Source organism: Brachycentrus maculatus, unplaced genomic scaffold (assembly GCF_059751285.1).
Source record: "Brachycentrus maculatus isolate JH-2025_06_01 unplaced genomic scaffold, ASM5975128v1 h1tg000637l, whole genome shotgun sequence".
Taxonomy (NCBI): domain Eukaryota; kingdom Metazoa; phylum Arthropoda; class Insecta; order Trichoptera; family Brachycentridae; genus Brachycentrus; species Brachycentrus maculatus.
Window position 1 is genome coordinate 623,123 of NW_028281373.1, and position 17,083 is coordinate 640,205.

At 29.2% G+C, this 17,083-nt stretch overlaps 1 protein-coding gene across 1 annotated transcript; it reads right to left on the reverse strand.

The window, feature by feature from the left end:
- Positions 1-431: 431 nt before the first annotated feature.
- LOC148300894 (uncharacterized) lies at positions 432-15,746 on the reverse strand. Its single transcript, XM_088274164.1, has 6 exons — positions 15,591-15,746; positions 13,816-15,450; positions 12,971-13,665; positions 9,256-9,341; positions 6,287-6,454; positions 432-3,074 (listed from the first exon to the last, which is right to left on the reverse strand). Exons 1-6 carry the CDS (start codon positions 15,729-15,731, stop codon positions 2,863-2,865), a joined length of 2,937 nt encoding a protein of 978 aa, XP_088130290.1. The 5' UTR covers positions 15,732-15,746; the 3' UTR covers positions 432-2,862.
- Between the last annotated feature and the right edge of the window lie 1,337 nt (positions 15,747-17,083).

The following is a 17,083-nucleotide window of genomic DNA, read 5'->3' on the forward strand; positions in this document are numbered from 1 at the left end:
GAGATAGCAAGTAAAAAAAAATATGAAAAATATAACATAATTGAAAGGTAAGAAGTCCAAAAAGTTTTTTAAAACTATTTCAATACATATATTAAAAAAAAAGTTAAATTCCAGTAAAAATTCTTCAAAAGAAACACGTCCGACCCCTGGCGCGGCCCTTCGCGTTCTGAATTTAAACGTTCGATAATTCAGCCTTAACTACGCTAAAATAAAAATAAAATTTGTAAATTAAATAAATTTCATTTTTACACCAATAGTTTACTATTTTATTATTTTCAGGAAATAAAAACGCACGTTTAATTGTATATTAGAAAATTGCCAGATGTTTCTGTTAATTTGAGAGTAAATTAATTATGTTATTACACATGTGTATGTTCGATTGTAATATGATAATAATAAATAAAAAACGATATTCCTCCATATAGTTTTTATTCAAGTTTTTCCATAAATAACTTAAAAAACGAGATGCACAATGTACAAAAATATAAAAATATATTATATACATACATTTTGAACAAAATAATTTAGAAAGCAGTCAATTTTTAGTTTAATTTATAAAATAAATATGATTGTTCACAATTTTTTTCACAAATTCAGAGTGAATGTCAACATTTATCACAGAAAACCAAATCCTTTATCACTTAAAACTAAGATTTTATAAATAAAATGTAGTCCTACATTGCTTACACATATGTATATTGTAAAGATATTTATATAAAAGTAAAAAAAAATAGACTCGAATGTTTAAAAGTTATAGAAGAGGAAGACGAATAGGTTATTGAGAATTGAGAAAGAAATAAGGAAATATGGACGTCTGAGCATGTACTTCCGATCTCACGATGTTCGATCATGATCAAAATAGTTAAGGTTGCACGGTGTATGAAGTAAGCCATAAGATTTCCATATTTCCTTAAAATTAAAGTTACTTCGTCTCTGTTGAGAAATTTCTCTTGAGAAACCTCTATCGCACCCAGATATTGGAACAACGCGGTATCGGCTTGATCATTAATTTTATAATGGTAATGATCTCATCAGTCAAATTATGATCCAAATTAATTTATAAAATATTTCGTGATTTGTATCTCCTCAAATGAGAGGATACAAATGACGAAAGGTAAGTTCAGGGTGAAGGATATGACTGTTATGCAGGGAAGGAAATGGAGAAGGAATAAAGGAATGAAAAGAAGGAATAGAAGTAATGGCACTTGCGATTGCTTAACCGTACTCGTACTAGCTTGTGTAATTTTACGCTGCTAATGAGCCCTTTAAAATATTTTTGTAAATAATTATTCTTATTCATTGTACATATGCCCGAATTACAATATATTTGAATTTTAATGATAAGCAAAAAATGATGAAAAATATCTTTATCATTAATCATAAAAAAACCTTATTTAAAATAATACAAACTCGTTAAATACCATATGACATTGTTAGCTATTGACGCTGTACAGGCTGAACTAAAAATCGATTATTTCCAAAAGTTCGAGGTCTTGATAAAAGGACATGAGAAATCTCATATCGATTTTTACGGACCAGTCAAATACATTCAATAGTTTTACTAAAAATAATAAATTTTTAATAGATCCTTAGTAAATTTATTGGTAACCACTATTACATAAATACACATAATTACATGTTTATTATTTTTCAACATATTTTTTTTATTCAGAGCCCACTTAAATCATTTAAGATAATTACATACTTTGTACACTGAAACAGTTCTTCTTAATGAACTATATTTTTAACAAATAATTTTAATACAAATACAATTTAATTTGGTAACAATAATATATATTCACGTATCAAAATCTAAATTATATCAGTAGCATACAGAATACGAAATACCTTATTTTTATATTTAAGGCACTAACCTAATAGACTTTAACGTGTTTGTGATTACCTTAATTATTTACATTTCATAGTAGTGAATTAATAACTTTTTATAAGTCATAATTTAATAAGTCAAATAATATACTATATACAAGTCTTTTCTCAAGCAGTGAAATTATATCGCGAGTATCAAATTTTAAACATGTGTTATGTCGACTTTTTTTTTAATTACCTAACGTCTAAGTGACTCTGAAATCTAGCTACGGCTTATGCAACACCGTTTATCATGTCCCTACTCAGGCTTCAAGTTTATAAGTTTCATAGCCTATGCCTACTTGTGAGTGGATTTACTCTTTATGTTTAAAGTTACTATAATTTCATGTAATTCATGAGTGAAAATTCTAGGCAAAAACACTCGCTTTTTGTCGACTTAATATAATATGTAAAGCGCGCAACTCCATGCGAGCTAACTTTTTACCAGAGATGAAAATTTCCAATATTAAGAGGAATTCACAATTTGAAGAAAAAAATCAAATTAATTAGCAAATTCAGAGAAATGATAAAATTCACCTTATCGTCAAATTATTTTCAACCATTTTAGTCTCTTTTGTATAGCGAGTCCAAATGGATTTAATTGTGAGTCGAGTAAAATATTATTTTTATTATATGTCGTATTATTTATATTGTATTAATTATGTAGGAAGGGAAATGAAACACTAATATTCTAAGAATTTGTGAATATTGCTGTTTTGTACTTTTTATTATTACAAATTTCTTCACTTATCACTATCCCGAAAAAAGGACGATATTCAAATAACCATTATAAGAAAAAAATCCATTCTATAAATAGCTCTTTTTCATGAGCAATTGTAAATAATAATAAATAACATTGTTTACAAAGTATTTTTGTAAATTTACTTACTCTTTTTATTTTCTTTTTTATTTTCTTCGAGGACACCATTTTTGTTTTATTTTTTATTTTCTTCGAGACTAGCGATATGAAAAGATAACTGAAAATAAGTTACGACGTCAAATACTAAGAATTTCAGTGTTTTTCTTTGTTAGACCAGCAGCGGTACATTTCTTCATGTGCGTGCGCATGTTGCTGCTCTGGCTGAAGTTGAGGCCGCACTTGGAGCAAGAGTAGGGCTTGTTGCCCGTGTGATAATTGAGGTGCGTCTTCAAATGGTGCTTCTTGGTGAAGGATTTGGGGCACAGCGAGCACGAAAAGGGCTTCACTCCTGGAGAACAATTCAAAATTCACATATTTAATATTCGAATTCAAATTACTCACAAAATTCACACTTCAAATTCAAAATTCAATCAATTTTTTTTATACAACAACCCTATATTTAAAAATGTAGTATTGATAATTACATCGTTGTTGATTGTTGATCCAATTTTATTTATCAGTCACCTTTGCACTCTGTTGTGTCTTTTCAATGCTTATCTGTCTCTTTTACATCTCTGATGTTCATTGGTGCATAAAGCAACAGTGATTAAAAGAAAAGTCTTTATTACGAATTATTTTGTAATTTTGGCTGATAGCTAAAAGGTCTTTATGTATTCTGATGATCAATTTTAAACCCTTTTAGTATAATATTAATATACTTGTATCACTAACCTACAATACATTATCTGTACAAAAAAGGATAGTACATTAAAAAAAAACCAATTAAAAAGTACCCTTATTCTTCAAAACACTAAATTGCTACATCTTTACATATACGAGCAGCAATATTTTCAGCAAATGAACGTCTGCCCGTATTCACTAAACGTGTTTAAACTTAACCATTTAATAAAAAGTCCGAAAAAAGAATTTCACCCTGATATACATAATCGGGGAAACTCTACAATTAGCGATGTGTGATTGAATTCATGTCATGAACATTAAAAAATGAATTAAGTTTTAGATACATGAATTCAATCAAACCACTTCAATTGGAAAATTTTTGGAGCAGAGGAAGAAAGGAAATGAAACTCGTTTTGAAAATTAAAAACTAAAAAAGAGGGTCGTTTGAAAACGAGATATTCTCTATACAACCTGTTGATCAAGCAGCTTATAGTGGAATTTATAACAAGATTTATTATTTCAACTTAATTAAATATTCCATAACTGTACCTCCCAAGCATTCGTGAATTATGATAAAGTTTTTTTATCTTCGTAAAAAATCTCTGACCTCTTTAAGGGGAATTGCTTCGTTGTATTCTCACAGATTTTTATTTTATCATTAAAGCCTTTATTTATGATTTTTTTTTAATTAGACCAAAAAAAGTATTAAAAATACATTAACTTGATTTAAATATATACATATGCATGTATATAGTGTAAACTGTGTGCAAGAAAAGTGACTCCTTGGAACAGAGTGAATGGTGCATTGAAGTCAGTTATATCAAATAAAAGTCTAACAGCGAAAGCTTAACTAGCAGTAAACAATGGAGTGTAGGACGGAGTTGGCAAAATAAGGACGAAAGTAGACTGAATGCAATCGAAATCTCAGAACGATCTCTCAGACTATGTGGTAAAACAATCTATGAAAGATGTTCGAATGGTAAAGTAAGGAAAGAATGTTAGGCCAAGATTATCAAATAAAATTAAGCATTATCATTAAAGTTTGTGTTGAGATAGTTTGGAGTCGTAAAACGAATGAGTAAGGAAAGAAAGAATATTCAATATTTATGAGGCGAATATTGTTGTAAATAGGAGCAGAGGAAGACCGATGAAAATTTTGCATTATCTGGTATTCATATAATATGGATGAAGAGTTTGTGGACAAAAATTTGGATACCTTCAAAATATTATTCATATTTTACGTTGGTAAAGCAATTACAAAAAATGCTTCCTACTTCATAGAGGAATCTAAACGTAATTATGTCAACTGTCATTTACATTGACATTCAAGCTAAGAATGATTGTCAAATTTACATATTATAGTTCATAGTAAACATTTTAATGCAGCAAAAAAAACATACGGTTAAGTGATGTGAGTTTGAATAAGACAAGGAGAGAGGGTATGGAGAAGAGAGAACAGCTTTCCGAATCTGTGCTCCACTAAAAAGCCTCGACTAGCTTGCAGTCTGTGATGCGGTCATTGATATGTCACCCTTTTTTTAAAACTAAATCCGATAATCCATGTTAGTGCAAAACTGGGTTCTGCGGATGTCTAGAAAGTTAATATTATTTGCACTAAACTATTTCTAGTCTATATGATAATTTATTCTATTTTTTTCTAATTCTAAATCCGATTAAAAGTCTGTTTTCATTATTTATTTATAGATTTTGCGTTTAATTTGTAGAACTCCATTTTAATTTAAGTATTAAATGTTTAAAATAATACTGATTTTTTTAAACAATTATCAGAAATTTTATTTTTTATGTGGTTTTTAATAATAAAATACTACTTACTAGACAAAAAACCTGTGTTTGATTTATCACTTAATACATAAAAGTTTTCATTATTAGTATTATTATTTATTGAAACAATCCAACTTTTTACTCTTTTAACAATTTATTAACTAATAAACAAGTGATAACAATATTTTGTATATCAAAAGCATTGTTAACTATATGGTATGGTAATATAACACTCTTCTTATCATTCATTGTTCACTTTGTGTAATACTACTTAAAAACAGTACTTCATGACTACCGGTTTCAGAATAATTAGTCTTTATTTGACCTGACGATGGAATAATTATTCCGAAACCGGTAGTCATGAAGTGGTGTTTTTAAGTGGTATTACACAAAGTGAAAGATGAATGATAAGGAGAGAGCAAGATAACAATGGACTATTTTTTACTAAGGTACGTAAAATATGTCCTCCTATGTAGTGTAATGGTCAACACGCTCGGCTACCATGCTGGATCTCCCGGTTTCGATTCCCAGGTAGAGAGAGAGAGAGATATATATATATATATATATATATATATATATATATATATATATATATATATATATATATATATATATATATATATATATATATATATATATATATATATATATATATATATATATATATATATATATATATAATATATATGTATGTATATATATATATATATACATATATATATATATATATATATATATATATATATATATATATATATATATATATATATATATATATATATATATATATATATATATATAAATATAAATATATATGTATGTATATATATATATATATATATATATATATATATATATATATATATATATATATATATATATATATATATATATATTATATATATATATTTTTTTTTTACTAAATATAAGTAATTTTTTCACTGTAATATATATTAAATATTACCCTGGACTGGTACCTGAAGCGGAAGGCTGATCACCTTTGCTTCATGTATTAACACTGTATTTATATGATGCAGTGCACTACACAGTTTTGGAGGGTGGAGTGTGGAGGTAGTATGGGAGTGGGATCGTCCGTACCTGAATGCAGGCGCATGTGCAGCGTCATGTTGGACCTGTCGGCGAAGTGCTTCCCGCACACGGAGCACGAGTAGGGCTTCTCCCCGCTGTGCGTGCGCGCGTGCTGCTTCAGCAGCATCTTGCGCGAGAACGCCTTCCCGCACGCCTCGCACTGGTGCGGCTTCACGCCTAGAAACATCCAACGCCTGTACATAAACGTGCATATACATACAATTTTCATACTGAACATACGGCTCGAAATGGCACGAGCTATATTCAGTAAAACGGACAATATCTGGAACTCTTTAACGCCTGCATTCTAATAGCGCTGTTGTACGGGTGAGTCGTGGCACCTCACCAAAACTCAGAGGAAAAAAAACTGGAAAGTTTTCAAAATAAGTACCTGAGGCGAATGCCGGGTGTAAAGTGGTATGACTTCGTCAGTAATAAAGACGGTGAGAAGGGGAACGCAGTAGCCCCTCATACTGGAAGTCCTAAATAGGAGAATGGTTGGGACATGTCCTTAGAATGCCACCCGAGAGCATTAACCCCTAATGTCTCTTCTTCCAATCCCGAAGATTCCGGTGCCCCGGAAGACCGCTGACGACCTTTTTTGCCAACACACATGTCGAAAAAACCTAATAAAATAATTTTAAGACTAGAAATAAATAATAATTTGATTTCCATACATATTATACCCATGTGTTGTTTATTTATTCGATCTTACATCATTTAAATCAATTATATTTTCACTTTCTTCTCATATTATGGATAGATTTACTTTTAAACGATTATACCTTATACTTACACCATACGTATGCCTTTGAAAAAATATTTTTGCTGATTAAGCGACAATATGTTATTATTAAGTATCCTTCGTCACGCAAATAAGACGCTATAATTAATTTGAGAAAAGTTAAACATATGAGTGATTCACACTATGATAAACGATTCATAATTTGATAAAAAAAGTACATTTATAGAACGTTGAATATTTTACGATAAACCATATTCAATATTTTACACTGTGTATTGCATTATCTCGTTGTCTGATATCGTAAAATGAATTATATTTTCGAGCGACGTGAAGTTTGATTTTATTTTAGCGTTGCGTATATATTTTGATAAGACCATTTATTTTTCAAAATTACCTGCCAGTCAGCCAAGTGTTCGGACAGTGTTTTCAATCCGAAATGTGGCGTTTGAGCGGATATGCATTTTGTGAATGTGTATTTATTTTTTTGAGACAACCAAAAACTATTTAAGCACTGACTTTGAGAATAAAGTGAATGGGTTGTCCATCATAGAAAAATAACGCCTTTTTTCCCCCTTTCCAAAATTATGATCTATTTTGGTTTAGTAATAAAAGGACACATAATATTGCAGTTTATAATACAGGTATTATTGTACTTCACGGTACCTATATCATATAGTATGAAGAGTACGATTACCATTTTGAGAATAAATTCTACCATAAAATAAAGTGTACATATTGGTACCAAACAATAGCTCACTATAGTTGGAGTATACGTATAATTTCAAGTATTAGAGGCCAATCCATCAGAGCCAAACAGAGTACTTAAACAAATGTATCGCTTGTCTGCGGATTTTAATTTGCAAGTTGTGTAATGTTCCCTCTGATTTGGTCTATGTGTGTATATATATTACAAAAAACACTTGAGTATGGGTTTGCTTGGTCAACTCTACCTGTACCGTGCTATAAGTACATACATATATTACAATAATATCATTTAGTCGATTGAAATTTTTTTAAACAATATTTCATATGGGTCTTCAAAAATTTTTTAATGTCAATAATCAAGTGGAAACGGTGTCAACCTGTATAATACCTCCATTATTTTTTACGAGATTTTTGCATTATTCATCAAGCGACATTCTTGTATAAAATTTATTGTGTACGTCTGCGATCGATAAGTGCATTTTTCGGCGAGTCAAATTTTTGTTTTTGTATTAATAGTTTAATGACAACCTTAAAAAAAAACACATATACATATATGTGTGGGTGTATATATATATATATATATATATATATATATATATATATATATATATATATATATATATGTATATATATATAAATATATATATATATATATATATATATATATATATATATATATACATATATATATATATATATATATATATATATATATATATATATATGTATGTATATATAAATATTTATATATATATATATATAATATATATATATATATATATATATATATATATATATATATATATATATATATATATATATATATATATATATATATATATATATATATATATATATATATATATATATATATATATATATATATATATATATATATATATATATATATATATATATATATATATATATATATATATATATATATATATATATATATAATATGTGTAATAAAATATTAATGAGTAAACATCCTACTTCAAAGAATACAACTGTATCCAAAATATATCAATGTCCGATAAATTAATGTACATATATTTGTTGAGAACATTTTTTTCGATAATGTTGACTTGCTGACGCAGTGAGGAATGGATAATATGACAGGTTATTCATCTCAACTATGTTCATTGTCATCATGTCATTGATTATTTTAGAAAAAGTAGGTTCTATAACGCTATTAAGTTGTAATATTGAAATGATAAAATCATGCATTTTTTATACCAATAAATTATGTGTTGTGCTAATAAATTAAATGGACAAAGTTAAGCTCTAACATTTTTTTTATAAATTATAATAATTAAACAGTTAAACAATGCCGTTGCAGTTAAATAATATATGGTATCGATGGATATTTTGTTTAGTAATAAAGAATAGTTTTAAAAAGGCATCGCAACATGGCATTTTCATGTAGGTACTATGTTTCATCCAACATAAACTCTTTGGTTACAAAATATGGAAAATAAATAAATAATTGTATTTTGGTATTGGTATATTTTACAAAAAATCTCACCTGTATGGATACGAACGTGCATGTTGTAGGCTACTCTCTGGTTGAAGGATTTTGGACAATGAGGACATTGGTACTCCTTCCGATTCCTAAAAGACAAAAAATGATAAATTTATTCGAATATGAGCATTTTGACTTGGCGGGGCATCACCCAATATAATAGCTACGAAGTAAACGACGCCTCTTGATTATCATAAAGCACTCTCACCATCTGGCTAAACATGAAATGACTAAACATTGCTATCATAAGCGAAAATTTTGACACTTACAATGGTAAGCCTTGGCTATGTTGGTTCTACGAAGACCCTTAATTTGAACGGATAATATTTTTAAAACAATTCTAGTAATACTATACCACAAAATCTACATAAAAATATGTCGATTCCCTAACTTAGATAAAGCATGGGGCTGACAGGTATTTTTTCAAAAGGATTATCCAAAATATGATACACAACTTTAAAATTTTTGTTTAAATTTGTTTATTAGAGGTATTTAATTATTTAATAAAATAAAAATCGCGGAAGCTTTCAAGACTCTAAGTAGAAGATACCTATTTTTGAATGGTGATTGTTTTTACTAAAATGTATTGTGAAATATGAATAGTTTAATTAGACAGCCCTGCCCGACCGATTGTCATTGCTGCTAGCGTCGCGCGGCGTCCGATACGACTCGACTGGTAGAACTAGCATTATAATGTTTATGATTCCAATTATTTTTAATCGTCCCGATTACCGGAAGGTGTACATAATATATTGGCTACTTGGAGAATGCAATATAAACTTATAAAGGTCAACGCAAAAAACGTGAGAGTGAGAGATAGCAATGTTTATGGCGAAGAAAGAGCTAATGGATTTCTTTTAAAAATATGTATGCTTGTGTCTTTATCTCATTCACCTCGGACCGAAATTACATACATGCATAAGCAAAAATGCATCGCTCGACTGCATATGCTATATTTTGGAGCAACATTTTTTAGCTGATGTTATTCAAAGTTTTGTATATATATATATATATATATATATATATATATATATATATATATATATATATATATATATATATATATATATATATATATATATATATATATATATATATATATATATATATATATATATATATATATATATATATATATATATATATATATATATATATGTAATAAAATAACTAGGTACCTACCTATACATTTTATTAAGTACTTACAAAAAGTACCTACATAAAACAGTTCTACCACCAGATGCCTCATGCGTCGCTCAGAATAAAACAAAAGACTTCCGATAATATTATTAACTGTTAGAATCAGATAGATAGATAGATAGATAGATAGATATAAAATTATTATAAAGATAAATTAAGAATAAACTTTAATTACAAAGCAACACATTGTTTATTTTATTATTATACACCCACTTTACATATTATTTACACTTAATTTTCAAAAGGAAAATATTACCACGTTATAAAACGACAATTTTGTTAATTGGAAATGGATGATGAAACATTAGATGTATTAAAACAATTACTACAATATGTTCGGAGTGAGAGAGAAAAATTAGAAGATGATCAAAGAAAACGATTAGAAGATAATCAAAGAAGACGTGGAAATCTAAGAACTAGTGATAAAATTAAAGATAAAAGTCCATGTAAGATTTGTGAAAATTTAAATAAGGGAACTCGATATCACTCTGAAGCAACGTGCTGGTTTAAAACAAAAGAGGATGATAAGATTAATAATAAAAATGAAGATTTACAAATTACACAGAAACAGTGCTTGAAGAATGAAAATAAAAATAATGTGGAAAAAATTTCTACAAAATATAAAATAAAATATACTCCAGAAAAGAAAAATTTCGAAGCAGATTGTATGAGCAGGAATCCAGTATTAGAATCGAAGGAAAATGCAAATGAACAATTAAAAGTTGTAAATTTGGTTAAATTAGAAGATATTTTAAAAGATCAGAATAAAAATGAAGACATGCAAATAACACAGAAACAGTGCTTGAAGAATGAAAATAAAAATAAAGTAGAAAAAAATACTACAAAATATAAAACAAAATATACTCCAGGAAAGAAGAATTTAGAAGTAGATTGTCTAAGCAGGAATCCTGTTTTAGAATCGAATGAAAATGCAGATGAACAATTAAAAGTTGTACATTTGGTTATATTAGAAGATACTTTAAGAGATCTGAATAAAAATGAAGGAATTCAAAAGAAAAAAACAAATGGATTGAAAAAAACTGTGTCTACTTTAAAAGGGTCAAGAAAAAAAAAATACAAAAAAAAGAAAGAAAGAAAAAAGAACGGAAAAAAAAGAAAGAAAAAAAAACAAGAAAGAAAAAAAAAAAGAAAAAAAGAAGGAAAAAAAAGAAAGAAAGAAAAAAAAAAAAAAACATTATCATATCACTAAACTTATACCAGTCCCTTCACTACAAGAAGATGATCCGGAGGACGAGTGAAAATTTTACTATGAATTTTCATCCCCAAGGGGGGAGATGTAATAAAATAACTAGGTACCTACCTATACATTTTATTAAGTACTTACAAAAAGTACCTACATAAAACAGTTCTACCACCAGATGCCTCATGCGTCGCTCAGAATAAAACAAAAGACTTCCGATAATATTATTAACTGTTAGAATCAGATAGATAGATAGATAGATAGATAGATATAAAATTATTATAAAGATAAATTAAGAATAAACTTTAATTACAAAGCAACACATTGTTTATTTTATTATTATACACCCACTTTACATATTATTTACACTTAATTTTCAAAAGGAAAATATTACCACGTTATATATATATATATATATATATATATATATATATATATATATATATATATATATATATATATATAATAATATATATATATATATTTATAATAATAATAAGAAATACATTTTTAAGTATATCATCATCGCAACAAAATTTCAGAATGATTTTATAAAAAAGAACTACTTATGTTGTATTTTATCTCTAATGTGTTCAGATTCGGATCTACATGACAAAATGTTTCATATGTAAAGTGTGTGGCATTCTGACCCTCACGCCAATGTTAATTGGATGATGTATTACATCTTTATTTTGCACCCTCAGTATAATTTCAATGGAATGGTGTTGTTAATTTTGACACATTTTAGCATATGAAATAATAAAAATGGGAATATAACGTTAATTAAATATATTTTCCAATCCACATTATACTCGCAATATTCCGTACGTGTAAACAAACTTAACATATTGTATCGATATATAACATAACATTTAAAAGCTTTAAAAAATAACTATTTAGTGAGTTATATATACTTATAAGAGTTGCGTGTTACATCAATTAATTAATATATTTTATTTATATTCTAGATGGAGGTTTATTTTTTCTTCGTTCGCTTATATATAAAACATGAATCATAAGCCGAAAGCCCAAAAATAACACAACATGTATATAAAACATATATTCATCAGTGTTTTAGAAGCAAACAAAGAATTACACAATATGTAAAGATCCAAAAATGAGTTATTGATGTTAGAATTAAAAGTACCTAATATAACAGTCACAAAGAACAAACGGAATTTAAAACCTCTTAATAACAATATTTATGCTTGTAGTTTATCGGGATTATCTCAGAAATATCCTTGGTGGATAATTCCAATTTTGAAAAAAATACTCTGAAACTTAGAAAATGATACTGCATTCCTTGTAATATTTTACCTGTGTATCTTCATGTGACTGCTCAGGTATCCTCTGTCGTTGAAGTACTTTCCGCAGACACTGCACGTGGCCGCAAACTCCTTAGTCCCCATGTGCACGGACACGTGGTATTTGTAGTTCCGCAGCTGCGAGAAGCACTTGCCGCACTGGTCGCACGTGTACCGCGCTCGTCCGTCGTGCGAGCCGACGTGCAGCGCGAGGCTGTCCGGAGAGGTGAACACCTTCAAGCAGACGTCGCACTGCAGGACACCCGCATCTTTGGCATCGACAGACAGAACGGACTCTATTTTTACCGGAGGACAGATGTCCTCCTTAAAACAATCGATTCTATGGGACTTATCACTTATCACTGGCGAGCAGTCACTACTTTTGGCATCCTCTCGGACTGACGTCGAGCTACTATTTACCCGATCCAAATCTGTAATTACTTCATCACTGAAGGTTTTCTGAATGTTTTCCACGGATTGACTCAAATCCGCTTTACGAATATGTGGCACTATAAGTTGCTCCGTAATATTTTGCCTATTATTGAATGTTTTTAACGTATAGAGTGTGCTGGACAAGTTATTATTAGTGTCATTTGGTCGATCAGATTGGTGATTTGCAGTTCGTTTAGTGCATATTTGATCCGAAGTTGTACATATCAGCACATCTTGAGAAGTTTCCATTGATTTCGAGTCATTTAAATTTGAAATCTAGAAAAATAACCTCCGTTAGCCAAATTTCTCATTACTTATGTACGAAATTATACTAATAATTTTTGTACTGTTGTATTGCTAAATACTTTATATAACCAATATATTGAAAAATAATAATAAACAAAAAGGAATAAAGGGATTTCTTACCTGTATTGTGGATTTCTGTTTTGCTTCATCATTACGATAGAAAATTGGACATTTCGCTTTCCAAGGGTTTGCTAAAACTTTATTATGAGGAAGAAGTTTTCTTTTTCTATAATGTTCTAATAAAGAATTTGAACAACGATCGAAATTTGAACGAGAAGTTTTATTTGTACAATTTTCTGTTCGACATCTACCAAAATCAATATTATCATTATTTTCCCTTATACGAAACCCTAATCTAAGAGGTTTTTCACAGTGTCCATAATTCACCCGATCCATTAATACTTCTTCTCTATGTTTGGGTAATGACTCAAGGGTCAATATTTCACTCAGCGTTTTGTAATGACCCGTGTTGACTTCTTTAAATGCGCTGTGGGAATTACGAACTAAGTTAATAGCTCTAGTAGTTGTGAGATCCAAAAGAGTAGGTGAATTTAATAAAGGATCTACATAATTCGACATCTGAAATCTATTGACAAATGTAGATGAAGGTCGGACTCCTGGAATTGGCATTAAAGAAGGGACAGGTCGAACAAGCTTACTATCCCTTAAACTTGTATCACGGTACCCTTTTCGACTAGTTTCTATTAAATTTCTTGGACGAGGATCTGAAGATTTATTTAAAGTACTTATAGGGTTTTCGTTTTGTTTATGCATTTTAGTCAAACGCGTCATTTCTTGATACGGCAAATTATTTTTCATTTTAATAAAATCATTGTGAATGTCTGAATAATTTTTCGGAGATCCTTCCTTATACGATTCGCTCGGAGAAATAATTGCACGGTAATTAGAATGGTCTGCTCTTTCGCAATCCGAATCATTAGATTCTAGAACCTCGCAGGAAGATCGACTGTAATTATCTTCTGCTGAAAATTCCGAGTGGTTCTTCCGACCGCTGTCGCTTCTTATCATTGAATTTATACAGTTACCTTTTTTGTTTGGTTCTTTTATTAGGCTGTTACATTTACTCGCATATTCGTGTTGATCCAAATAATTGTTCTTTGAAAAAGACGCTTCTCTTTGAGTAGCATTTTTATATGAATCATGAAGTCTGGTTAATTCATTTTTACACGGCAACATATTCTTCAAGAAACGTTGTTTATGTATTTTGATAGAATTTTCTTGACAAACTTCGCTTTGTAAGGTCATATTTTTTATATTATACGGTATATTTAAGGGACTTGCTTTAGATTCCTTCTCACCATTTATTAAAAGTTCAATATCCATCTTGTCACTTTTTTCTGTTTTAATATCATTACAATAAATATCTTTCATTAAAGACTGGTTATTATGTAAATCCTTTAATCGAGTTTGAGATTCATCTGTTGACTGTTCTTTGAGTTCACCGTTACGGGTGATTTTATCTCCTGTAGTACAGTAATCTGTTGAAGTCGGTTTATTGTAACCAATATCCACTAATAAATGTTGGTAGGAATTAAACGTTTCGTTTAGAAATCTTTTATCGATGTGCACTTGAAGAGCTGTCGCTAGTGCAATAAAGCCTTGGAGGTGTTCTGTTGTGAGACTAACTTCTCCGCTGTAAACATATTGTAAGAGAGCTTCGACAACATCCGGCGAGAAACCAGCGAGAACAATACTTGTAGGCACATCTTCACTCGGTCTCGATAGCAGCAGACCCTGTTTAAAAAGGTGGTGAATAAAATGCAAGTTTCATGTTGTTTTTACCCCTCCGGGCAAATAAATAAAATAGAAAGTCATGTCAATCACTTGAGAGTGTGAACAAATGTTTCGAGATAATAGAAATAATACCCACTCACCCTTATGAAGGGGCTAGCGCAAGAAAGTACTACGCGATGGGCTTTGTACTCGATCCCCGCTACCTGCAGCGTGACGTCACACCACCGCCGAGTCAGCTCAGCATCCGCCAGCCAACGTTTGAAGGAAGTGTCATGGACCATAATACTGCTCTCTGCGTTCTACAAAACAAAATATTTTGGGTTCATAAAATGGCGGTGCTTATACTGAACTTTATTATAGAAGTATATTACTTGTAAAATGCAATAATAAAACAGATCGGAGTTCATTGGAATCAACTAAAATATATTCTTGAAGTTTATAAATATGTATACATATTTTTTATCACAATTCGTATACAATTTAAACATTATTTTTAAATTCACTTTTTGCAGGTTTAGATTTTTATTAACAATTGTTTTTGTTACCATATTTCAGAATAAATTCAAATTATTGTTTAATATTATACATGTATGGTAATTTAACTAATTGGAGGATTTACATTTTTATAAAATTGTCATGTTTTTCGTTAAATTTTTTTAAAAATCCACATGATATATCGACTCGAAGTTGAATGTTACAAGTCTGCGTGTTACGTTTCGGAGGTTTCAAATTAAATCCGAATATTTTTCTATTTATAACTTAAAATCTTGATTCATATATTATAATTTCTGTTTTTTTACTAACTTACTGATTAGCCATAACGCCGCTTCTCTGCTGGAGTAGGCAGAGAGAATAGAACGCCACACCACGCTGCCTTTGCGAACAATCTTCGCCTCTTCCACATTCATCCATTTCCTTATGTATACATATATATTTACATACCCGCCGATTATTCCGACTCCTGACATGACCACTTTAATTATTTGGAATACATGAAGTAGGGCCAAGTTTTTTATTTTATTATTTCCAAAAGAACTAATTTAAATACATTTTATTGCAAAAAAATAATAATTTTAAAGCAGAGCAAATTCAAATGAATAAGAACATTGTAAGTATTGAATGTGGTCTTATAATGTATGTATATATAAATATATATATATATATATATATATATATATATATATATATATATATATATATATATATATATATATATATATATATATATATATATATATATATATATATATATATATAGTATACGTAAACGTATATTTTCTCGTAAGCATCTGTGCTATAAGATTTTAAACTCAAATGTAAGAATAAAGATCAACATTATTGATTTTGTGTATCATGAAAGGTCTTATATATGGACTCTCATCATAAGTACATATATGGTATGTAGATCTATTCATGGGGAAACTGTAATCATAAGTTGATTCAACGAAATATCACGATTCGAACATACCTTTACCCGCTTCTCCATTGTGCCAAAGCTGAAGGTACAATTCATTATCACATTACGTGCGTAAATATACAAGATTTTAATGCAGTGCACAAAAAATTGACAGCCACCTCAAATCATCCCATCCCATTGCCTCGTCGAAGAGTTGTATTCATGATTGATAGTCAG

Coding starts and splice junctions, on each gene's coding strand:
- LOC148300894 (XM_088274164.1), bottom strand. CDS start 15,731: ATGGTCCATGACACTTCCTTCAAACGTTGGCTGGCGGATGCTGAGCTG. Junction 15,451..15,590: donor GCGCTAGCCCCTTCATAAGG/GTGAGTGGGTAT, acceptor CTTTTTAAACAG/GGTCTGCTGCTATCGAGACC. Junction 3,075..6,286: donor GCACATGCGCCTGCATTCAG/GTACGGACGATC, acceptor ATTGTTCTCCAG/GAGTGAAGCCCTTTTCGTGC.